Source organism: Phaeoacremonium minimum (assembly GCF_000392275.1).
Source record: "Phaeoacremonium minimum UCRPA7 unplaced genomic scaffold PA7_03_scaffold_520, whole genome shotgun sequence".
NCBI classification, from domain to species: domain Eukaryota; kingdom Fungi; phylum Ascomycota; class Sordariomycetes; order Togniniales; family Togniniaceae; genus Phaeoacremonium; species Phaeoacremonium minimum.
Genome location: NW_006921422.1, coordinates 11921 through 37765, shown reverse-complemented (window position 1 = coordinate 37765; position 25845 = coordinate 11921). Strand labels below are relative to the sequence as shown.

Sequence of the window (25845 nt, the reverse complement as noted above, 5' to 3'; positions counted from 1 at the left end):
AGTGTACGGTTTTGTAAAAGAGGAATTATACCCAAGGATGGAAATTTCATTCCAGGCATAGACGTCAGGAGGGATGAAAAAGAAACACGGCTGGCTTATTATCATTTCCTTTTGTCTTTGTTGTAGTATTCGGTCATCCGACTCTAATAATGCTCTGAATGCAATGAATTGATACTCTAGTTATTGAATTGTCTCGCTATGGACTTTCCATAGGTTGATGTAAGGGATTAATGAGAATGTGCCAGATTGTGTGAATTGTCTAATTGCTTTGGAATAGTGACCCACTGACCTACCTGGCAAACGTGAAACATAATGGAAGTCAAGGATTGATTAGTCATTGATACCGTGGACGATGTAGAGCAGAATCAGTAGATGTAAGTGTTGATGTTGAATTTGCTTCGAGAGGGAGGTAGGCACGGTCGCACCTGACTTCGTGAATTTAGGGCGCCCGTAGCCAGGCAGCACCCTTACCCCACCACGCGATCCCGACCATTCATTCAATCTGGCAAACAACGTCCAGCTACGGTTGATGCCTGGGGTCAATGCCGTGAAATGAACTCTTCATCTGAACTCTTTCGCGACTGCTTAAGAAGGACTCTCGACAATGCAATGCCGTAGACTTTACCATCTCTAGGAAAGCTCCTTCGACTAGAGCCAATTTGACAATACACTTTCTTCATTGTGGCTCTCATCAACGATCGTCAACGCACACCCTTCAGCTTCACTGAGAGCCAACAACTGCATCATGAGTCAGAACAAGCGACCAGCATCGCCTACCGATTCCGCGAAGGATGAGGATGAGCGACAATATGGCGCAGGACCCTTGACACTGGAGGAGCTGGAGGAAAAATACCCGAACCGTCCCCGCAACCACTCTAAGACACTACTCTTCTCCGAGCTCTATCGCTCGCTCTTCAACCCCCTCAACGAGAATAAGGCACAGCCCTCTGGCCCGCGGGTCGCACGCAAGAAAGTCGGCCCTCATGGACCATCCAAGCTCAGCCCACACGAGCAACGCCGCGCCATCATCCAGCGCTTCATCTCACGATGGCGTGCCGAGGTTGGCAGCGACTTCTACCCAGCCCTACGACTAATCTTGCCTGACAAGGACCGCGACCGTGGCGTCTATGGCCTGAAGGAGAATACTATTGGTAAGCTTCTCGTCAAGCTCATGAAGATCGACAAGAACTCCGAGGACGGCTACAATCTCCTCCACTGGAAGCTGCCGGGACAGACCACAGCGAGCCGCATGGCGGGCGACTTTGCCGGCCGCTGCTTCGAGGTGCTGAGCAAGCGTCAGATGCGTACGGAGCCCGGTAACATGCGCATCGCCGAGGTCAACGAGCTGCTGGACAAGCTTGCGGGCGCGAGTGGCGAGGCCGAGCAACTGCCCATCTTCGATATCTTCTACAAGCGCATGAATGCCGAGGAGCTTATGTGGCTCATCCGCATTGTGCTCAAGCAGATGAAGGTCGGTGCCACTGAGCGTACCTTCCTTGACCTTTGGCATCATGATGGTGAGGCGCTGTTCAGCGTCAGCAGCAGCTTGCGCCGTGTTTGCTGGGAACTGCACGACCCGGAATTTCGTCTGGAGGAAGACGAGTCTGGGATCAACCTTATGCAGTGCTTTCAGCCACAGCTGGCGCAGTTCCAGATGCCCGAGAGCTTCCAGAAGATGGTCACTCACCTGGGTGCGACGGAGGAGAACCCCGAATTCTGGATCGAGGAGAAGCTTGACGGCGAGCGAATGCAGATGCACATGATGGAGGATGAGGAGACGCCTGGAGGCGTCAAATTCTGCTTCTGGTCACGAAAGGCGAAGGATTACACATATCTCTACGGCAATGGCTTTGAGGATGACAACTCGGCGCTCACACGACACCTTAAGGAGGCGTTTTCTGACCGGACTAAGAACTGTATTCTCGACGGAGAGATGATCACCTGGGACCCGAAGACCGACAAAATCGTCCCGTTTGGTACACTCAAGACTGCGGCCCTGTCAGGGCAGAAGAACCCCTTCGATGACTCAAGCGAACGTCCTGTGTACCGCGTCTTCGACATCCTGTACCTCAACGACAAGCCCCTCACCAAATACACACTGCGAGATCGACATCGTGCTCTTGAGACGGCCGTCCCAGGTGTTCCTGGTCGGCTAGAGATCCACCCTCATATCGCGGCAACTTCCCCGGACGCGATCGAACCCCAGCTTCGCAAGATTGTCGCGGAAGCGTCAGAGGGCCTCGTATTGAAGAACCCCAAGTCCATGTACCGGCTCAACAGTCGCAACAATGACTGGATCAAGGTCAAGCCAGAGTACATGTCCGAGTTTGGCGAATCGCTTGACTGTGTTGTTATCGGCGGTTATTTCGGCTCTGGCCGTCGTGGTGGCAATCTGTCTAGTTTTCTTTGTGGGCTGAGAGCTAGTGAGAACTACATCAAAGCTGGCGTGAACCCTGAGAAGTGCTGGAGCTTCTTTAAGGTCGGCGGTGGGTTCAAGGCGGAGGACTATGCTGAGATTCGGCACCGCACCGAAGGAAAGTGGATCGACTGGGATGCGAACAATCCTCCCTCCGAGTACGTCGAGCTTGGCGGCGGCGAGAAGCTGCAGTATGAGCGGCCAGACGTCTGGATCAGGCCGAAGGACAGCATCGTCATCTCCGTGAAAGCCGCCAGCATTGGACAGTCTGATTCGTTCGCTATTGGCGAGACGCTGCGCTTTCCTCGCTTCCGACGACTGCGACTCGATCGCTCCTGGGACTCGGCCTTGGATATTGATCAGCTGCACGCGCTTAAAAGCCGCGTGGATCAAGAGGCGCAGGAGAAGAAGAACATGGAGATTGAAGATAGGCGCAGTCGGCGTTCGACCAAGAGAGTCAAGCGGGAGACTGTCATCGCTGGGCAGACCCGCTCTGGAGGTGCTGATGGCAACGGCCAGCCCAGGACACAGGTGTTTGAGGGCATGACGTTCTTGGTGCTGAGTGAGGCTCTCAAGCCCATCCGCAAGACGAGAGATGAGCTTGTGGCTCTGGTCAAGGAAAATGGCGGACAGGCTGTCCTGGAAGAGAAGCAGAACGTGGACTCACTGATCGTCGTTGCCGATAAGAAGGTCGTCAAGGCGGCCGCTATCATCAAGAGAGGGGAGAGAGACGTCATCAAGCCTAAATGGATCATCGACAGCATCAACCAAGGCTACCCGTTGCCTTTCGAGAAAGGTCATCTATTCTGGGCCACAGATGCGATGGCAAAGATTGCGGAGAACAACACCGACCAGTATGGCGACAGTTATGCACGAGATGCTGAAGTAGAGGAGCTCCGAGAGATTCTCGCGAACATGCCAAAGCTGGATTTGGGCGAAGGCAATTTCGACAAGGAGACTTTCCTCACGGAGCTTGAGGAACACGGCCACGAGTTGCCGAACTTGAAAGGCTGGACCTTCCGCAGATGCCGGATCTTCTTCGCCGTCAGCGAGGACGTCTGGGACGTCACGGTGATGATGCTCCGGAATTATGTCCAGTTCGGCAGTGCCACTGTCGCGGAGACGCTGGACGACGAGTCCATCACGCATGTTGTCGTTGTTGCTCGTGACGAGACTGCCAAGCGGGAACTTGCTGCTGACGTGCGGTATCAGATCAGCTCGAGGAAGTCGGTGCCTCGCGTCGTCACGGACAAGTGGGTGATGGATTGCTGGGAGGCGAGCACCCTTGTGGATGAGGAGCAGTATGCTCCGCTGTAGATTATCATGTCACATGCTGGACAAAACCTTGTCGCCTGGCCGCGAGGTATGGAGCTTTGGAGCTTTGGAGCTTTGGAGATGCATGAAGGGCGTTTGGGGCCGATTCATTGTTGCTGTTGCTACTGAGGCAAATTACGTACATTTGTAGTATCCCAACCGATGAACAAACTGGAGGTATCTAGATACGACACGAGCAAATGACCAAAGAACTTCCCCTATTCAATCTGAGCAGAGTCGTGAGCCCAACTAACTCAATCTCACGACAAACCCACATACCCAAGACATGAACCCCACCTACTTCCCAATAGTCAAAAACAGCCGATCACCGACATCGCCCAAGCCCGGCTTGAGCATCCCGCGATCCGTCAGCTCGCCATCCACGCCAGCGACCCAGATCTCGACGCCCTCGGGCCACTCCTCGGCGGCGCGCGTGACGCCGGGGAGGGCGGCGGTGATGGCGAGCACGAGGACGCGCTGGGCGCCCCACTCGCGCAGGGTCTGGATGGCGGCGGCGCAGGTGCCGCCGGTGGCGATGACGGGGTCGAGGATGACGGCCAGGCTGGAGGGGCTGCCCTCGCCGCCGGAGGAGGAGACGTGGTTGGGCAGGTTGTTGTAGTACTCGACGGGCTCGAGGGTGGAGGGCTCGCGGTACAGGCCGAGGTGGTGCACTGGGACGGGGTCGGGGAGGAGGGTTTGGATGGCTGGTTGATGCTGGTGGTCAGTTTGAAGCGCTAGACTCGAGGCGGATGTCTGTCTGCGGTGAAGGGGGAGGGGGCTCGGGATAGACGGACCTTCTACCATGCCCAGACCGGATCGCAGGATTGGCACGAGGGAGATGGTCTGCGGAGAGATGACGCTGGTTGTGTACTCGAAGCCGAGAGGCGTTTCATCCTAATAGTAACGTTAGATTATCGGTGGCCAACGCCGACAGGATGAACGACGACGGGGTGAATGGAATGGGGTGAACGAATGGGAATACACGCACCTTTGGCCCCGGAGAGACCTCTACGGCGGAAGCTAACGCCTCGCAGCCAACAATGAAAGCGATCTCATGAATCAATGACTTGGTTTCTTTGGCACTGGTGCTCTTGGAGCGTAATTGGCTCAGCTTCGCCAACAAGCACGGATGCTTGGAGACGTGGACATTGGACGGGAGAGACATTGGTGATGGGACACGAATCGAAGCGGGGTTATCAAGCAGCTCTCTATCTTGTTCTTCACTCTGTGGGGGTGAGGAACGGTTCCAGAGCCTGTAACAGCACGGTCTACGGGGATCTAGGCAAGACTACAGATGTGTGTGACTTGTATGGAAGTGAAAGTGAAACAAAGAGAGGAGAAGAAGAACAAGAAGAAGGGTATGGGAATTGGCTTCTTAAGGAGAATAAAGAGACGGACGACGTTGGAGGGGTTGAGGTCGGACCTGACCGGCACTGCACTAGCAATGGCGGGGCACAGGGGAGAGCTCCGATAAGCTGCGGCGCTGATAAGCAGACAGGGAAGCTCCCTGCAGCCGGCATCGCATAGCTAGTGGGCTGTTCTTACTTACAGGTGCGCGTTCTTCAATGACTGGTGCAGAGTGTTCAGAAACCCTTCACCGTCACATCTAGGTTCGCCATTAGAGGCTCTTTCCTGCGTCATAACACTGCGTGCATGTCTGCGCAGTACGTCACTTACGTAAACAGACACTTATAGGTATGAAGCATGCAGGCGAAGTAGTAGTATCCCCACTGTCAGTCGGAGTGGGGGATGTTGAAAGTGAAGAGCTTAGATTGTTTGCGCTAGCAATGGCTGTGCTCTTGACATTCTCGAGCTACAAAACCCAGTTACGTGTTTGCTCCCCTCCGTTTCTCTAACTCAGCCAACATCTCAACTATCGCCGGCAGAAAAGCCTCCAGCTCGGCCTCATATCCCTGATGATGTCCAGGCACAGTCATTCTCAAGCAGCCCAGGATCTTCTCTTGCTCATACGTCGTCAGCGCATAGAATGCGTCTCGGCTCCTCGCGCCAGTCATCAGCCCGATGCTGACCTTGTTCGCGATGATGCGCCGCATGTCCGGGACGTAGAATGAAGCACCGTAGAACTCGTTATCCCAGAAATTGATCGGATTTTCCGGTTCGGGGGGATTTGTCTGCGGGACCCCGGGCTCGCCAAAGCCCTTGAACCCGGACTCGAACTCCGCTTGACACGCCTTCAAATCGCGAGTCTCGTTCCACAAGTCCTTGATGCCCATGAGCCAGTCCATTATCGCACTCGAGTTGGGCAGGAGTGACACGGTTGGCGCCTCGTGGCAGATTACGTGGTCGATGATCTCTGGGAAGTCCAGCGCCAGCTGGAAGCCGATGATGACGCCCAGGCTGCTGCCGAAAACGATCGACTTGGAGAACCCCATCGCCTTGATCACGGCCACGACGTCGCGCGCCTGCTGCGGCAGCTTGAGGATCTTGTTCACCTTAACCTGACTGGCTGACATCTGACGCCGGTCAAAGGTCACACAGGTGTACTTATCTGACAACGCCGCCATTATGGCGTTGTACTGTCTCCCGTGTCCATTGCCGCCGGGCACGAAGGTGATGAGCGGCCCGGAGCCTTGATACCAGTAGTGAAGATCGCAGTTTTCGTTGTTGACAATGGCGTAGGTTGGTTTGAACTCCATATTATAAGTGATGATATCTGGTCTTAGTCTAGGTTGTAATATGATTGCTGTAGTATTTCTAACGTGTCTGAAAGGTCTGTATAGTCTGGAAGTGAAACATCCAACTGACTTGCGGGGAGTCGTCAACTTTATCGAAAGATTCGGACCTTGGAGCCATGCTGCCACTTTGCTCCCCGAACTCCGATGGCTAGCAAGTCCGAGCCCTGCCCGGGCCGCATTCCGCAAGCGCGAGAACAAATGTCAGATAATGTAGCATGACAACTGACTGCGCCTCCGACTGTGCAGGGAGATCCTGTAAATGTCCTTGGAGAAATTCGGCGAAACGACCCACTTTCAGGTCGGTGTCGGGCCCGAGTGTGGGTATCAAAAACTCCGGATAACGACTCCACCAACCGGCTGGCAGAAACATCTCCAACATGCCGTCCACGCCGCGTAGACCTGTTAGGTGACTAAGTCCTGATCAATTTAGTCTATCTAATGCTATCCCGAAACCAGCACACCGCGAGCTGCTGCCTAAACGCACGTCGCAACTACCCATGATAACCCAGGCTTCGATACTTCCGGTCCTTGATACCGCGGATCCCCTCGATTTTTGCTCTAGTCTTGTAGTTCCTCCCTGTTCCGATCTGCGACATTTCTTGATCCCCATAACTCCTAACTCCTTTTTCCGTTTCTGTTTTGGTCCCTCTCTACGGCTGCCATTACCTCGGCTTTTTTTTTTTTTTTTTTTGGGTATTTTTTCTTTCTTTTTTGGTGATGGAAAGAAACAGGGCTTAAATGCTTGACACTGCCGTAACCGTGGCCCACTTCATGCATGATTGTAGTGCGGAAGCATTCCTGCCAGCATCCTCCAAGCCAAATACATATCCTCCGATACGGTCTCCAGTATGATCAATTTCCAATAGCCAGTTTTCCAACTTGCTTCTCAAAAGTCTTTGTCTCGCAACAAAGCACACGTGGCTCCCCCTTGGACCAGTACGCTTCATGTATCGTTGGCCACTCAGATCGAATGACCACGTTTTCGAGACCAGGCAATGCATTCATATACATCTTGGCAAGTCCTTCGAAGAAATCGTCGTCAATATGGTTATGTTTAGGAGTGATGATAAACGTAGTTGAACATCCGTAATCAAATGTGACACTCAGTTGTTTTAAGTATCGGAGCTTCTTTAGTCGTTCAGCTTGATAGGCGACCGTTTCAAACTATAAAATATAAAATAAACGATTAGTCACATCAAGGTGAAACGCTTCTGAGGATGAAACGTGTACGAGTAGACGCGATTGGGTCTACATTAGCTTACCGCAAGATCGTTGCGTTGTCGCCCGAGGATGTTGTTGGTATTGCCATCCAGAGATAGGCTGACAAGCTTTGGAAACTTCACGTCAATGTTGTCTAGAAGATCGGGCCACATACGCATCGTATTACTTCCATAGCCAGCCTCATAACGGAAGTGCAACTTTTCGAGCTGAGGCCCGGTGATCTCGACGACGCGATGGTCAGCTGAACCCCTTTTGTTGTCACTTATATCTGCAATCTTCAGTGTCTTGTGACAAGCCTTGAGTAAGATGTGGTAGAACTGGCAAGAATCTGGGCCACGATATCTCAATGACGAGATGTTGAAGCGTGTTAAACGTCGCCCATCTGCAAGGTCTAGCCAGCTCACAGCATAGGTGTCTAGATGATCGATTTGACATTGATCAAGACCCCGGAAATCAAGGCTCAGAGCTTGAAACTTGGGGCAGGCACGTGAGCGCAGAAGAGAAAAGGCCTTCAAAATCCTCTCACCACACGAAGACTTTTCTTCATGGGACATGGTATAAGGTCGGGGAATGTTCATTGCCACATCCCAATAGAGGCTCTCAGGCCTGCCTTCATCAACTATGATCACGGCTGATCTAGAACTTTGTCAGACACATCCCTGATCGTTTCCCTATCAATAGGAGGAAATATCTACTCACGTTATTTCGGCAAGGTATTTTTCGGTAAGATTGGTCCGCTTGCTGCTAAGCTTTGGGCGTCGGGTCAACATTGCAGTATCTTCAGGAAAGAATGGCTCCGTCAATGCCTTCAGTCTCTTGGCCACGATCCAGTCTTGTCCCCTGATGTAAATCGTCTTCGGTCTGCTTCTCAAGCAGATGTGATAGAAGGTCCGACAAGTCGCTCCCAAACTTCGAATATCCTCATTGTCAAGTTGGCGAATGACACCCTCGAGGAGCTCGTTAAAAAGCGAGAGAAGACCTGAAGACATCTTGACCAAGCGAATCGTAGGAAGCTGAGGGTCTCAAGAGATCGGGTTTGGTTGCTGGTGCAGGCGTGCAAGCGTGGAACTTTGTTTCCTTGGACTGAAAGAGCCTTTGAGGAACTGCCAGCTTCGATAATGCGCGGTCAAAACCACTTGTATAGGACTGAATTCAAAGTCGGCTTGAGATCAACCGGTCGCAGGATGAGCCAAGCAATGAGGTTGATCAGACTCCAGGAGGGAGATTCAATTAACCCAAAGCGGGTCCCGAGAAATGCGAGGTAGTTGTATGAATTTGTTGGCAGCGATAGCCCAGGATGATGGATCGCCTTTTTGTAGGCATGGTGAGGTGTCAAAGCAAGGTAGCTCCGATACATTCCCAAGTTCACCGTAACTCTGGTAGACCCAGAAAACACAGCGTCCGCAATCATTGTGATTGCCCACACCAACAAGTACGATGGAGCAAGAACACTTTTTTACCTGTCATAGAACCGTGTCTCCTACACCCTTAAAGATGACTCACTACAGCGTGTACTTAACGAAGTGAATGTACAAAGCCAGCGTAAAAAGATGGTTTACCGACAACATAGAGATATTATCGAATACACTCTAATACCTTGAGGCGTAGGTCTTCCTCGAGCAAGAGGCACTAGGTCGTTAAGATACGCGAAGAGGAGAATATTAGGTTATGTGCTGATATATCGGAGAAAATATCGATGACTACACTTATTCTCACCTTGAACACACTATGCTATCGAACACGTATTTCCCATAGCTACATTACTATAATTCCTTGTTCAGTGTTAGGAGAATGACGTAGATTTGATGTCGTAAGGTAATATCACATCTGAGCTTTTTCTCCAGTAAGCGAAACGCTTCGTTTTAGCTCAAGAAATAGATGGAGGCGTGTTCAAATGATATTATGGCAGATGATTGATTTTTCAAGTATCGAACTATTACCTCTGTGTTCAGTCAGGCAAACGTCGCCACGTATTTTCTGCACGAAAGCATGCACGCCCATCGTGCATCATACCATGATGTTTGACGCTGCGAGCAGGCGTGGGACACAGTAGGAGTGTCTTACCCCATATTTAAATGCATGTCTGCAGTCTTCCTGCATATGCACTTCTTCAAAGTTCAACGGCCCCTTACACCGACAGGAGCTGCATCAAATAGTCGAGGACATTTTCTTCTGTGGCTGGGCGGGTCATCTATCGAGCCGCAAACTTGGCAAATTCCACAAATCATTGGCGACAACCGGGTTGAAACCTAACTTTCCGAAAGACGTTTCATTCCAAGCGAGCAATAAAGCAAGGAGAGAGCTGCTAGCCAGCAGCCACAATATCGCCGCTCCCTTATTTAGAAGCCAAGACCTCGACGTTACGGCGCCTCGTCATGGATGAACCGTGATGATGCACAAGCGAACGACTTAGGTGGCACTTTCTGCCCTTACCCCGTGTCCATACGTGCCCCCGTGTGAAAATTCAGCTTTTCGTCCTCCGTTAACGTGACACGAGCTGGAATGATCGACGCGAGGCCAAGAAAAGATGGTCGTTTAAGAAAGCTTAAAGGTGCCGTATGACCAGAAACCGTGGCCATCCATCCTTACCGATCAATTGATTATGTCCGGCTATGTCTCGCGTAGCCTTAAGAAAACCCTCTATAAGAACTTCAGGCTCATCTCAGCGGTCTCATCCATAATTATCCCGACAACCGTACCATACATCATTTGAAGACAGGAAACGACTCATCCAGAGACATCTCTCCCTATTATCTCATCATGAAGAGCAACGGCCTCATCCTTACACTCTTCCTCTCCTCTCTTGCAGCTACTTCACCAATAGACATTGACATCGGCAAGGTCCTCCGCGAAGTTGGATGTGCCGTGGTGCTGTGCAGGGAAGGCACAACCTGTATATCCAGCCACGAAACGGGCGGGCCCATCTGCGTCGAAGAGCACTTCTGTGGCGGATTCATTGGCATCGCATGCCCGTCGGGACTGAGATGTATTGACGATCCGCGGGATTCATGCGACCCGAAGAAGGGCGGCGCAGACTGCGGAGGTATCTGCATACCTGATAACAAACTTCCTGAGCCGTGCACGGCAAGGTAGACTAGGATAGTTGGAAGTATCACTGGGAATGATTGAGGGTACAAGATTAGTGTGAGAGATTCACCACGGGAGGGGAACGACACATGAGCAAAGGGGACTATACTTTGAGGGAAACATGTATGATTTCTGGCAGCAAATACCTCTTAGTGCCAGCCGGATATCAGAAAGGTATCCCATACCTTCGATCAACCGATCATGATCAAGCAATTATCCCTATTTGACAAACAATCGTAGTAAGGCCTCATAGTCCTCCTCAAACATGCGAGAAATACCCAGTCAGGCAGAAGTCGGTTGGACCAATGTACTTTCGGCCATCTCCATTCCACACAAATTGATCTATGGCCATGTTGTGCTGGCTCCAATGTAGACACTCGGTACAGATACCTTTGAAGCAGATCCATCGTTCTTGAATCTCCAAGACGAAAACGAGGGTCGAGTCTTCGGTCGCATCGTCAGGAACAATCAACTGAAACCCAACGGTCGAAGACTCCATTAGGCGTAGGAAGCTATTCATGTCCGAATTGTGTACATCCTGAGGTCCACCGAAGAGACAGACGGTAGAGTTGGACCCGACTGAGACTGGATAGCCTGTGCTGGCAGACACGCTGAACGCGCAGCTTGCGGAAGGAGCGCCTGGCCAGAACGCCATATCGAATGAGCCGGAGCTACTAACGGTAAGCTCCTGCACAAGCATAAATCTGAAGAGCTTCGAGGAGTGAGTAAATGCTACCAGGAGACTCACTCAGTATTATTTGCAGCGTTCCAGGACCAACTGAAGTTCGTGATGTTGAACTCAGGAACAGCGGTGACGGTGTATTCTTGACACAGGCATGCGTCAGGGCCACCACGCTCATGAGCAGTTACGAGATTGGCCATGATGACCATCGCGGCCGCGTGGAGGGAGGTGATCGAGGTGAGAATCATGGTCGAGTTGGGGTTATCTTGATTTCTCTTGTCATTCCCCTCGATCAGTTTGTCAAAAGGCCGTGTAAATACCGAGCGACAAGGTAGTTGGCCAAATGACAACCTTGGAAGCTGCGATGCGGTCAATCTTAGAGTGCAATTTAGCACAAGGACGTCACGGGATAGCTTCGAGACGAAACAACAAAAGGTAAGCATACAATGAAGTGGAAGCTGTTAACGAACTCAGATTCACAGGTCCCAGAAGTGACATAAGGCCCTTTAGTCACTGATGTGTCACCTCGCCAGATCGAGCTGAGTTTATCGATAAGCAGCACATGAACCAGTCACTGCAGTGCTACTCAAAAGCAAAGACATTATTCAGACCACTTTATGTCACTGAATGGTGGCACTGTGAAGATGACTCGAGGGTCTTTGCCGGCTGCAATCTTCACTCACAAAATCGAGGAGGGACCATAACCATTCCCATCTTTAAGGATTATATTTATTACCCCTACTGCGGTGGTAGTGCATTTGAAATGAGTATTTAATTGCTCAGAAACATAGCTGCAATTACCACTGATGTTGTAATGCTCCATGAAAGATGAAGGTTTGCTCTATTCCCATTGGCAGCGGATGCTATCGCGTGTTAGAAGACATAACACCTTGGTGGCATCCTTCTATTCCTTGAGATTATCATAATTCTAAGAAAAGGAGGACTAACGCGATGTGCCAGATGGCGACGCTGCAGTTCCTGATCCACTTGCACTGCAGCTGCCGCCACCTCCTGAGCCGCCAGACGTGTCATTTGCATTCCTTCCCAGAATCGGAGCGGTGCCTTTCCCCAGCTCGTCAGCAGTTGGCTGGGTAGCATTCGAATATTGTGGGAAAGGATCGAGGCTACTAAGACTATCAATGCGTCCGAGCAGCTTTTGAATTTGACGGAAGGCTAAAGCCGGCTGATAAGTGGGAACCATGTGGCCAGACAAGTCGACGACCGACCAGAGCAGACCGCGCTCTTCATGCCATGTTCCCAAGACACCTTGACCACTGATTCCAGGGATCACGGATTGGTCATGATCTGGCACAAACAGAGGACTTTCTGGTTGACTCTGGAAGCCTAGCTTGCCGCCCCATGTCATATTCTGGATGGCTAGGAGGGAGGTGTTGGCCAGGAGCACAAAGTCCAAGCTACCGTGTGAAATCTGCACGTTTTTGGTCCTCTCGATGACATTGGGAATGGCATGCCAGATTGACGGGTCAGAGGAGTCTCCGCCATCGAAGACGGATTGCTCGGAGCAGATCTCCCAGTTCACATCTAATGGCGCGTTGATGGCCTTCTTGACATCCGTACGGTTGAAGTAGATCTCCCGCCCTGGAGCAGTATAGAAGACCGATGATGGGAATCCGAGCACGTCGTCCGGAATCTAGAGTAACAATTATTAGATGATGGTATGAGGAAAGGTGAGTGAGGTAGGGATGAGAAAGGGGTCTTGGAAATGGATAAACCATAATCTGCAGACACCTGACACGAGTGTTTCAATGTAGCAAGCCAATTAGAACACGTACTGGAACTGGCTGAGCAACATAATAAACATTGAATCCTGGATTGATCGCAAGGATAGCATCCCAGACCATGCCAAAGAGCTCGCAGCCGTCGACCAAATCGGTACCATTAGCATTGATACCCGGCATTTTCTCTGGCACAGGCTGCGGCCCGACGGGCGGAAATACTAGATACTTGTCCACAAAGGCATCATATCCGCATGCCTCAGAAGCATTTGCAATAGCTGCCTTTGTCGTGTCATTGAAGGGGAACAGGCCGGACCAGTAGTCAACGAAATACCGTGTGGGCACCTCTTGTGTGACACCATCCGATATTACAGGATCGTAGATAAGCAAGCCGCTAACATCGTAATACGTCGTATCATTCTTGTCGACCATCGCGCTGGCGATGTACGGGCAGTACTTTCCACTGTTCTGGTTAGAGACACTTCACCTTCCATGAGGGATAGAGATCATACGCGTAACTTTCACCGGTAACATAAACCTTGTAGCCCTCCAAGCCAAAGGTCGTCACGAAGTTCTTCCAGAAGCCCAGAAATTGCTCTGCAAGCTCTTCCTCGCTCGTTATGGTCACCGTGCCCTGGGAAAAGCCGGTGCCGATTGGCTGCTCCACGTATATGATATTTGAGACATGATGCCAGCTCCAAGGGTTCTTAATTGGCGCGTAGGTACCTGTACCCCATAAGAAGGGACCATGTTCCTTTAAGAAACCGTCTAATGATGAGCATCCAGGCTGGTGATAGTTAGTAGTGATGTTATTCTGGAATCCTATCAAGACTTACACCTCCGTTGAGCCATATAATGATCTCTTTTGGCTCATCAGGATCAGTTGTAGGAAAGAACCAGAACCACAGCCGTCCATCGCTGTCACCGCCTACAGGAAGCTGGCCGGCGTACGAAGGGCCAACATCAAAATCGACATCGGGGATTGCTGAACCGTTGACGACGAATTCTGAAGAAAGTATCAATTCCGTGCTCTTCACATTACTCAAGACGACTCAACATACTTGTTGTATTGGAATTTAAGAACGGCGTGTCTTCTGATTGCCGCTTGGCAATTACAGGCTGCTCTTCGACTGGCGTCTGCTTCCGTGAAGCGGCAAGAGCCTTTCTCAAGTGCGCAGTATCATCAATTGCAGCGTCCACTGCAATCGACGACAGCAGCAGTGACAAGAGTGCCTTTTTCAACAGCATATTTACAACTTGTAACAACGCAATTGAATACAAACGCTGAAACAAGACGAATCTCCAAGACTTGAGCAGCTTTTCAGCCTTCGGAGTTAGCGCATTGGATCCACGCAGGGGAGCGAGGTCATATATGAACCATTGTACAGTACCTTATCGTCTCTACCCACCTCTGTGGGAGCTTAGGCGTTCCATTAAGCTTCGTATTAGGCCCGTAGCATGGAGCGTTGTGGGTATTGATGGTGGAGAGGATCGTCTGCCGCCTGCAACCTCTCCGCACGCAGGGTAGCTTCACCAATGGGGCTGAAGAGCAGTTGCTCGAAGGAGCTGCACCGCCGAGGCCGCCCAGGTGCTCACAGTTGCGTGCTCTGGAAGTGACGCGGGCTCGGCAAGCTCCATATGATGCTTCCACGGTAGCTGCCTGTTGCTGCTATACCGATGAGGAAGCTCAATTTGTCTCCGCGGCATTCTGATTGGGGTTTCCTCGCCGGTGACTGGAGTGGTGACGTTTGGGTGCAAGGAATCAGCCTAAAACACGGGCGACGGATCCCTCCCAGCATGGACTTCTTCGAAGCTCACCCTTGCTCGCTGTAGGCTTGGCTGATGCCACTGCCGTGGCGGGGCACAGAGCTAAGCATCCAGCAGATTCGCTAAGAGACGCGATGCAGAGGCAATTTAAAGTCCGAGGAACCATGCGCTTGAGCAGCAGATCGGCACTCTGCCGTAGCTGGGTGGCCTACGATTGACCGTTTGCGACCACTCCAGTAAGAAGAGCTTAACTCATTAATTCGATGCGGGGAAACCAGAGGTTTGGAGAACATTGAATCGAGATACTCCGCTAGGATGATAGACTGCTAGACAAGATCGACGACTTACACGGTGTGGCTGTGCCATCTCATTGCACAACTGCGGAAACCAACACGATAAATAATGATTACATACAAGACAAGTGAGAAACGACGTATGTCGTCTTGTACAAACACAATTGCATCTTTGACTTCAACAAAATATCCGTTGGTATCCGAGGCGCTGACCCACGCCCTGTGTCGTACCACCTGCCTGCTCTCGAATAGATCGACATCTAGCGAACACTTTTACGGAAGGAGATCTCAAGAGCCCGCAGTCGTTGCCCCGATAGGTCGAGTAATCTACTTTCGCACCCGTATAAGTCGCAATGTGAATTTGCTATCATACATGCCTTGTTTGAGGCATTACATGATTTCGGCAGGACAGATTCGGGCTCGTGGCTGAACCGGTTGTGAAGTTCCGCACGTCCACGGAGAGTTGACCATAGCGACCAGTAAGCTTGGAAGTCTAACAGCTGATGCAAGGCACCCAATTTTCATTGGCACGATTGAGGATCAGCGTAGACATGGCATCAACCGCCTCACGTCAGCCCAAGCTCAAGGCGCGTCATGACAAACCGTGGGCCGGACGATCAGAACGATGTAATAATAACAATTTCATTGCACTTGCCTGGCGAGCCTGCGCCGTTGCGACACTATGATTGAAAAAGTGGCATCAGCTTCGAGGCCATGTAAATCAAGCTGACGAACATGTTATCGGTGCTGGGAATGCCGCTCCAGGATCCGGAAGTGTAAGCAAGAATCCAATCACTGTAAAGCGCAGCAACGAGACAGGAGGTGACGATTGCAAAGACGAGAACTTGAATTACCATCATAGGTAGGTCTTCAATTTCGAGTAAAGGGCGCCGGCGAATCGCTTCAATTTGTAATAGCAATTGGTCCTCTGTTTCTCGAAGACGGTCACTATCTGGCAGATGCTGTGCAGGGTGTGATACCGGGATTGGTGTCGGTGCCCCAGGCTCTTCTTGTCTGAGCAGAGGCTGTGGAGGTAGAATAGGTGCTTGAGTAGGTCGACCATAGAAACCTCGCCCGTTTCGGCCGGCTTGATAGAGAAATTTCTTCTCGCATTCATTTACATCGAAATCATGCTTAGCTTTTCTTCGATGCATACGGCTTTTGTAAGACCACATGATAGCTCCTCCGAAGACGGAGCTGCTAGTGAGGCCAAAAGCGAGAGAAATGGCCCAGAATGCTCTCTTCCGTTCGAAGTCCTCCCTTTGCATTAACGCAAACAAGCCAGTACAGCCCGCAATGGTACCGGCAAGTTCTAAGAATAACCATCGTAGTGTCTTAGGATAGTCTTCGGAGCTAGTGTTGATGCAATGAGTTTCGACCGAGCCACTGGCATGACTCCTTGGACGCTGGCGCTTTTTCATGCAAGGCAAGAGCACCTTGGGGACGTTATCAAGGAATCTATCGAAGGCTGTGCGAGTCCTGTGCCTTGTTGATTCACAGACAACCCTAATTTGCGTGTTGCCTAGTGTTTCGCGTCGCAGAGTCCGGAAGCCAGCATCCAGTGTGATTGCCGATAGTGTTAGGGATAAGAATATCTTCCATACGGCGATGAGAATGAACTCCCAGGAGTTCCAGCATTTGAAGACAACAAGCATATTGATGAAAAGCGAGATCATCATACCAATCATTGCAAGAACAATGTCCAGCTTCGGGCGTTGTAGACGGGAGCCTGGATGCCATGGGCTTCGACCCCGAGCGAGGCAAGCGACACAATAGGAGGTAAGCAGGTGAGTAATGAAGCCCAAGGCACCATAGGGAAGCACATAACACTTGATTTGCTCTTTTGGTGTTCCTCCCTGTAGATAACCTGGGTTGTTGATCCAGTCTCCAAGGCTGTTGGCTTGGACGACTGTCGTGAAAAGAACCACCATGGCGACGCATGTTTGACGTCCCCGAAGCATGGCGATAATAGTAAAAGAGCTGATGTGCGGAAGCTGGCGTAGTACTCTAGACCTATGGACGAGTTCGGCCGTAGGATCACTCGATCAGGCTATTTGATATACAAGATGCGCCTTAAAAACTATGAGCTCTGGAACAGCACCGTGGGAAAGGAGAAAGTCATGTCATTGAAAGTCCTGAGTTATGTCAACTCGAATTCAAGACAAACGGCAAGACCGACAAACAGACTTCATACAGTTTCCGGTTCACTGAAAGAGTTTCTGAGTCAATTCTGCATTCTTGCCAGCATTCCGAAACAATGTCTGACTTTAAAGTGCAGCTTAAAACCTAGGGCGTGAAAGCCCATTGTGACCGTTCGGCTTTATCATGATCTGAAGTCTCAGGAGAACGCAGCTGAAAAGAGCAATGGCCTGAAGCATCGAGAAAGCTCAATCACTTGACTGACGCCGTTCGCCTCTACGTAATCCAAGAACCTCCACATGTGAGCCTCTTGCAATTGATCCATTATCAATGAGACTGAGGTGATGGTGACAACGGACGAAGACGAATTGGGAAAAGAGAGATGGAAGTTGAGCTTAGATAAGGAAGTTCGACGCGACTCACAGTTAGAACCGGCTAAGGCGGAACCCCGCTGTAACTTAGCGACTTTTCCGACCCGGCGACCTGGTTGTTATCGCTGGAACTTTTCTCATTCCTAGAACCCTAGGAACAATCTCTTTTCTCGATGTAACGATCTGAACACAGGCACGCTCATGCCTTGACATGTGGCTCATCTTCTCCATCTGGCCGTGCACTGTTGAGAACATCATAATATGAACCGTTAGAGAAGGCCAAGAGGAGATCGTGCATCGCCAAGAGATCTAAACAATGATGCAACCCCACACCCGCCAGGACGAAACGACGTCACAGCCTGACTGCGACCACAAAGTCGCCGGCCACGACGAAGCGCACATTGCCACGCCTCTGTCCAATGCGGCAGATGGCCCTGCCTCGGAAGATCCATCTCCATTCGCACAGAATGAAATGCATCAGACAACATCCCGCGCATCTCGAAGTGCAAGAAACGATCGGCGCGCGTCGCGCCCGTCAGTAGACTACGACACTCCCGAGGCGTTTCGGAATCTCGACGACGTTAACATCGAACCCCCCGTCCAGAATCCCGATGACGAGGAACAAATTAGGCACAGTCTCACCCTTGAGGACAGTCGCGAATTGAGTGGCCCGTCACGGCATGGAAGTGTGAGCGGCAGCGGATCATCGACGCGCGGGCGTTCGAGGAGATTTTCTCAAGGTTCGCTTGACAGAGATGCGCGCAATGCGCGCCGTCGATCCACAGCCGCCAATGTCGTCTACGATGTGCCTGATGCGTTTGCGAACCTCGACGAGCTTGCGGCTGGGTCAGTCGTCGAGAACCCAGACGAAGAGGCCATATACGAACATGGGAGTTTGGAGCAGACACGAAGTCGGGAGCAAGAGTATCAAAGGGATGTCTCTCGAGCAAGTAGGAGAAGATCAGAAGGTGCGGAAGAGAGTCCAACGCAGGAGAAACCACCGGGAGAGTCGGAAACACCAGTCAGGGTATCTAGGCTTGCTACTCAGATCTACACGATCTCCTATTTGATTCTCTTCTCGTTCTTCGGAACTCTAGCGAGGCTAGGACTTCAGGCTCTGACAACGTATCCCGGGACGCCATCCATATTTACGTCTCTATGGCCAAATTTTGGTGGTAGCGTATTCATGGGGTTTCTCGCAGAGGATAGGATGTTGTTCCGCTCGGAATGGGGGACGCCGACATATGACAGGGAGATCCGCAGGGCGAAGGAGAATGGCCAGGCTGAAGAGAGTGCCGGATCTGGTTCTGAGATGCCTGCTGTCGATCTCGCAGCCGCAAAGAAAGCCTATATGGCTACCAAGAAGACCATACCGCTCTACATTGGCCTTGCAACAGGCTTTTGTGGCTCTTTCACCTCCTTTTCCGCTTTCATTCGAGATATCTTTCTTGCATTGTCGAACGATCTACCTAACCCCGGTACCACAGCTATTGCTCCACGAAATGGCGGCTACTCTTTCATGGCTCTTCTCGCCGTTATCCTAATAACTGTATCCCTCTGCTTATCAGGTCTATTCGTCGGTGCTCATCTTGCGATCACCTTAGAGCCAATCACACCATCACTCCCATACCTCTTTACGCGCAAGTTTGCTGACCGTCTGGCCGTGTTCCTCGCTTGGGGCTGCTGGTTGGGTGCAGTCGTACTCTCCATCTTTCCTCCAGACCGTTTTGGCGGTGGCACAGAAGTCTGGCGCGGGCGGGCAACATTCTCACTTGTCTTCGCGCCTTTAGGTTGTCTTGCTCGGTTTTATGCTTCACTATATCTGAATGGTCGGATTGCATCTTTCCCACTTGGGACTTTCGCTGTTAATATTTTCGGCACCGCCATCTTGGGCATGTCATGGGACCTTGCACACGTCCCACTGGGAGGTGTCATTGGCTGCCAGGTCCTCCAGGGCATCGAAGATGGGTTTTGCGGTTGTCTTACTACTGTATCTACTTGGGTCGCAGAGCTGGCAGCTTTGAGACGCCGACATGCATATTTTTATGGCGCAATGAGTGTTGTTTTAGGACTTGCCATCTTGGTTGCCATCATGGGCGGACTGAGGTGGAGCGATGGGTTTGCAGCATTAGAGTGCACACATTGAGAGGTGCCGGTAGATATTGATAGATGTAGCATTTGTGCTATCCTCGTAATTTGGCCGTCCTTGGAGCCAAGAATATATCAGACCTTGTCGTTAAGCAAACGATTTTGATTTTGATTTTATCCTTCATGAGCTACACAGAAGACTCCCAGAATTGAATATTGTATATGAAGTTTACGAAATGTTCACGAGCCTTAAGAGTCTGTCAAATTCTTTGTGTTCCGAGCAACCCCCATTAAGAACTCTTTAGTCTTAACGAGCACGCCGTGCCAAGTAGTTTATTAGAGACCACGTACTTTGGTGAGATGGAAACAGGAGTTGCGGGTGTGGCTACCTACTCAATTTGCGTGGAAATCGTATCTAAGCCGAAGACCGCCTAGCTAATATATGGAGTAGATGACCGCTCTCCAGAAGCAACAAAGGCGCCCGAGCTCATATCATTGCGTTGAACCGCATTGCTAAAGGGTTTTGGCCTGGACGGGGGCGTGGCGGATCATCCTGCTTGAGGTAACCGAGTTCAGCCAACGTCCAAATATCGACGTGTGGTCTCTCGTACTCGGGCTCAAAGGCGTCCTTCATCCGTCCGAACCCTTCCCTGATCTGATTCGGTCCGGGTGCAGACGCGTCGTCGCCAAAAGGGTTTCGGCCGTCCGCGTACAGGTACTTGTCCAATTCCTCCCTGATCCAGACCGACCGGACCTGCGCGCTGTGTAAGGAGTCGATGCTGATAGATAGTTTTGGTCTGGGGTTTCGCGTTCCCCAACCCAGCGTGTCTCGTATTTGGCTTAGTAACGTGCGGTAGCTGCCCGCGCCGTCCGCGAACTCTATCAGGCACAAATCGACAGTCTGCAAGGTTTGTGGGAGAGCCGCTAGCAACGCCAAAAGATCGTCTTGCCTGACGTAGAACCGAGATAGGCCGAAGTGCTGGAGTCGCGAGATACTGACAGGGTCGAAGATTGTCCCCAAGGGACTATAAAAATGGCTACATCGACCGTCACCATGGATTTGTACACTCGTTCCGAAGCTCAGGTATGCCAAGCCTTGACCACGTGCGGCACCAGATAGCGACCGTTTGAGCAGCCCAGCCCGGAAGATGTCTGCTTGTCTGTGATGTGGGTCTACCATAAGATCGAGATGCAGATGCTTGAAGTCAGGGCGGGCAAGTACGGCCTCGAAGTCGTGGAGCGTCTCGTTCTCCTGTTCAAAGACATGTGAGTTTAATCCTGTTTCCAGCTGGCCAGCATCAACTCGTAGCTCTGTAACCCTTCCTTCGTCTTTTTGCTGCGCAAGGGCACGCGTCACGGCACGGAAGCCCTGCCAGTCTATGCCGTCGTCTTCCCATTCAGGACATTCCAGTTGGGCGAGTTCTGTCACAGGCCACCCGCGAGGGATTGGGTGGTTGAAGCCCTTTGGGAAAGCTCGTATCATCGGTGTCTCAAAGAGCGGATTGAAAAGCCGTCCATGTACTGCAGGAGTAATGGTGATTCGCTTCAATGCCGGAAATGAACAAGTGTAATCCTCCAGAGCGCGTACATGTGCCTGAGAGGCGATCACCTGGCGCTGCTGACCCAGCAATGTTTGATAATAAGCCCATGACTCCTCCATTGGCATGTGTGAGGCTAACTGCTCAGCCCGCTCGAGGTGGTCCGGCCTGTCAACGTCCTCCCCTTTAAGGCTCTTGAACTCAAAGACGTTATTCTTACATGCCTTGAGATACCACTTCGGTACTTGTCCTACCCATGAGATACCATCCTCATCCTCTCCATCGTCCTGTTCATCATAGTCATAATCATCCTCATCTTCTGTGTAGTATGCTTCTACTTCATTTTGGGGTACTCTTGGGCCTTCAGAGAGAGTCGCATCGTCCCAGATAATCTCAGTGATTTGATTGCGAAAAGTCTCGTGAGACGCCACTGCCTTGAAAACCTCTACATTCAACGGGTTGGCCGAGATGAAGACACGACTGAAGCGTAGGACTGCTGTTTGTAGATAGAAATGACATGTGAGGCGCAAGCTTTTGATGGTTTTGTTGTCGACCAAGTCGCAGATTGTTGCGACAATCTCGCGTGGGAGGCGTAACGCCGCCTGTTGGTGTCCTTCGGCGGTGTTTGACTTAGATGGCTCCATCTACAAGAGCGGCTTCAACGGACGAAAAAATGGTTGAATGATTGTGTCCGAAAGACAACCACCTGCACATTTGCATTCGTCCAATGCTGAGACAGGTTTGGTAGTCAAGTTGGCACATTAAGCTAGAGGAGCCACAATATTTTGACAGGGAAGTGAGTGCCAAGAATCACGAGGCTTATTACGGGAAATGCACGACACACTATTGATGTTTGCAACGCATCTACCAAGATCCCTGTTCCTGGGGGCAATCATGTAATAAATACTCGCCGGCGGCTGGATATCCAATCAATGAGTTCGCTAGTCGTCTCATTTGCCTCCTCGGGACGGAAAGAAATGCCGAATACTGAGCATACCGGTCCACAGGCCTAATCGCGACAAAAAACCGCCGCTAACAGTTAAGAGGCACCTAGTCCCGCCAACGCAGGCTCCACGGTATGGTATAAATCCTACCCCTGGATCTTGCAGATGTTGGAGTGAGCGATGCTACTTACGGAGCATCATCGCGTGATAATGTTCTTGCCCTCGTCGATCCCCTGCTATAGACCCTGAATTTGTCAAAAGAATGGGAAATGACCGCGCCCCCCACATGCCGAGATCTTGATTCAATGATGTCCATGAAACAAAAGACGCGCCTACGTTCACTGCGAATGAGTGTAAAAGTCCGCGATGTTTTATTCTAACCTCCGCGGCACTGGATATCACATTACGATTACATGGAACACTGATTCCCCTCCTAGTCAGGAGAAATCGTTCGGTTATGAACTACACACCTACGCAGACATAGTAGTCGGGCCACAGAGAGGCACAGTCCGTCCCTACGGCGGGATTCCAATCGTAGAAGTCTGCCAATTCAATCCCATGGTCATTCGCGATGGACCAGCATCCATCACCGGAAACCACATAGTAGAAAGATTTGCAGCCATCTACCATACCAGATTGGGTCGGTGTCGGTGTGACGATGGCGGCACTAGACGTCGTGGAAGATGCCATCGTCGTCGTTGTTGGACTTGCCGTTTGGGAGACTCCAACGCAAACATACACCTCCGCCTCGAGACCGGAGCAGTCCGAACCGACAGCGGGATTCCAGGCGTAAAAATCATCTAACGCGATGCCGTGGTCGTTAGCGATGGCCCAGCAACCATCACCAGAAACCACGTAGTAAAATTCGTTGCAATTAGAAGCCATGCCAGTCTATAGAGCAGTACCATGTTAGTTCTCTCTTCATGAATCATTGCACGGTGATCTCGAATTTCATAAATCAATCTAGAAAGACTCAGCGGAGGGAAATACCTGGACGGGCGAAGGTGTCGTAACGCCGGTTGTTGTTGACAGGGCGGAGCTGGACGTAGTTGTTGTCACTGTGTAGCCATCATCTCCAGGAGCAGTACCATCCGCATTGGTAGAGACGCAGTAGTAGGTACCAGCAGCCATGGTCGAACAAGTGCTGCCAACCGAGGGGTTAAAGGCGTAGAAGTCTTTCAAGGTTATCCCGTAAAGAGCCAGAACGTCCTGGCAGGTGGAGAATGTCTCCATTAGATACCACTCCGTGCAGTTTGCCACCTCTCCGGCTGCTCGGGGATTCGGAGTCTGAATTGCACCACTAGAAGCTGCAAATCGTCATGGTCTTGGTTAGTCTTGGTCGAAGCGTGGGAGATTGACCGGAATTCACTCACTCAGGGTAGGCGAAGCAAGTAAAACACAGTACGACACACTTTCACTCAATTCGCAGTCATATTTGTAATTAGTCGAGCTTGTGAGATTCTCTCCATCCTGAGCTAGAGACGGATTCCAAAGTACCAGCTCCTGTGTGCGAGTGAGTGTACAATCATGTAAACTAGTGACCATTCGACATACCTCTCGTTCGATGTCGTAGAATGTGGCAAGACCCCAGCAGGACATACTTGCCATGTCTGAAACATTCTGAATATATGTATACCTGATTATGGGCCATAAGCACGTACACCTCCGCCTTAAAAAGCCTAATGGCGAAAGAACTTACTCGTAGCAGTCCAAACGACTACCATTAGCAAGTGGAACGGTGGTCACATTAGTAGTATAGTTAGCGAGTATATCGATGTACGGCGCTGCTGTTGCCGAAGTCTCGACAAAAGGTATCGTCGTTGTTGATTCTGGGTGGCCTGAATACGTCGTTATTGTGCCAACAGGCTGAACGCAGTAGTAATAATCTTTCATGAGATTTGTACAGTTTTCCCAAATTTCAGGGTTGAGAAATATGCTATCCATACATGTTAGGGCTTTGCCGCAACTTTAGACTCGGTCTATATGAAGAAAAGCAATATTACAGACAACTCGCCGACTGGGCGGTACTCAAACATTAGTGGATTACTCACAAATCATCCAAGTCAATGCCAAATTTGGTGGTGATGGTAGAACAGTCATCGCCGGTATCAATAAGGTAATACTGGCCACAATAAGAATTTGTCCCATCCGCTGTAGGTGTAGCGACGGGACTGTTGATGATTATTAGCAAGCTTGTGGGTAGAACTTGAATAGTACTAGTAATTGGCTTACGCTGGTGTTGTCGCAATGCTGGTTGCCCCCACGGTGTTAGAGGGCATGGCATAGTCCCCTAGAGGATTGCTCACGCAGAGATCGGTGTTCACAAGAGTAGCTAAGTTTCTGCTGGCTATTTAGTGTTGCCCTAGGATTATGAGACTGCCCGGACATACGAGCAAGTCTTGTCGATGGCGGAATTCCATGATATTAACTGAGCCCATGTGACATTCAAATCGTTGCCGATACTGATGCACGTGTCATTGGCATGAACGGTGTATGTCGAGCATAGACTTTCCAACTGCCTAGGAGATATGATAGGCGGCTGTCCAGCTAAAGCCCCGACCATAGCCAACGCAGCTTGGACTGTAAGTCGAGAGAGATACATCGTGTTCCCGTGAGAAGGGTTTGGATGAACTGGATATGTGGAATTAGAAGCTCAGGATTCGATGAGAGCAGAAGAGAACACATGGGGACGTCCACGTGTAATGTAAAGAGGATGTTATTGAGCACGAAAATTTAGTGGCTGACGGGAAATTCTGTCAGCCCCAGAGTGTGGTACTGGGCATTAGATTGCACTTACATGTAGACAATCGAAGAGGAGTCTCGAAGCAATAGATCAGATTGTCGATGTAACTGTCTGTACTGTAAGATGGAGGAAAACCAACATTGGCCGCTAACGCAGGGGTATCATGCCAAGACTGGGTATTTACTGGGATGTTTCCGAAAATATCGTCAATTAAATCAGGAAATTACTTGACAGATATCAATTTTGTTTAGACTACTTAGGCAGGCACAGGTTTCAGATACAATTCGTGGACATTTATGTGAGAATCACTGGTTGACTGAGTGAAGTACTAGCCAGTCTCAAAATACCTCATTCTTGGTCGCCGAAAACACCATCACATGCATCTGAGGTAGTGGAGGATTAGCTGGCCGGACAGACCCGGCAATGTTCCGCGGTAGAGCCGGGCCGGTGTAGTGTTATTTCCGCAGCTCCGTAGACACTCCCCTTGGACGAGGGCTGTAATCTGCATCGTATTACATGATATACAGTGTAAGTTAAGCGCTGGGGTGGAGCTACCTGTGCAACATGCTGGTAGAATGTGGAGATCTGTGAGAAAACAGTTGACGGACTAGTCTATGTAGGACATCAAGGGACGGCAAGAGTCAATCTATTGTCTTGGCGTGTCCCCCACACGGGAGCAGCGGCATGCCATGGTGCTCGCGGCTAGCACAATTACCGCGGTTACATCACGCAGTCACACTCTTCCTTCAATATGATACTCGAACAACTCCTCGAGAACACTGCATTCTTCTAAGAACCAAGAACTAACAA

At 50.8% G+C, this 25845-nt stretch overlaps 4 protein-coding genes across 4 annotated transcripts; 1 reads left to right on the top strand and 3 right to left on the bottom strand.

Annotated features, from left to right (window-relative positions):
* Positions 1–745: 745 nt before the first annotated feature.
* Positions 746–3733, top strand: UCRPA7_7381 (putative dna ligase 4 protein; the record flags this gene model as incomplete). Its single annotated transcript, XM_007919913.1, has 1 exon — positions 746–3733. One exon carries the CDS (start codon positions 746–748, stop codon positions 3731–3733), a length of 2988 nt encoding a protein of 995 aa, XP_007918104.1.
* Positions 3734–4027: 294 nt separating this feature from the next.
* Positions 4028–4895, bottom strand: UCRPA7_7380 (putative uracil phosphoribosyltransferase protein; the record flags this gene model as incomplete). Its single annotated transcript, XM_007919920.1, has 3 exons — positions 4028–4464; positions 4525–4624; positions 4719–4895. 3 exons carry the CDS (start codon positions 4893–4895, stop codon positions 4028–4030), a joined length of 714 nt encoding a protein of 237 aa, XP_007918111.1.
* A 661-nt stretch (positions 4896–5556) lies between these two features.
* UCRPA7_7379 (putative alpha beta hydrolase fold protein) lies at positions 5557–6387 on the bottom strand (the record flags this gene model as incomplete). Its single annotated transcript, XM_007919915.1, has 1 exon — positions 5557–6387. One exon carries the CDS (start codon positions 6385–6387, stop codon positions 5557–5559), a length of 831 nt encoding a protein of 276 aa, XP_007918106.1.
* Positions 6388–12359: 5972 nt separating this feature from the next.
* Positions 12360–14400, bottom strand: UCRPA7_7378 (putative serine-type carboxypeptidase protein; the record flags this gene model as incomplete). Its single annotated transcript, XM_007919918.1, has 5 exons — positions 12360–13067; positions 13210–13615; positions 13665–13939; positions 13989–14158; positions 14214–14400. The coding sequence occupies 5 exons, from the start codon at positions 14398–14400 to the stop codon at positions 12360–12362; spliced, it is 1746 nt and encodes a 581-aa protein (XP_007918109.1).
* Positions 14401–25845: the final 11445 nt, after the last annotated feature.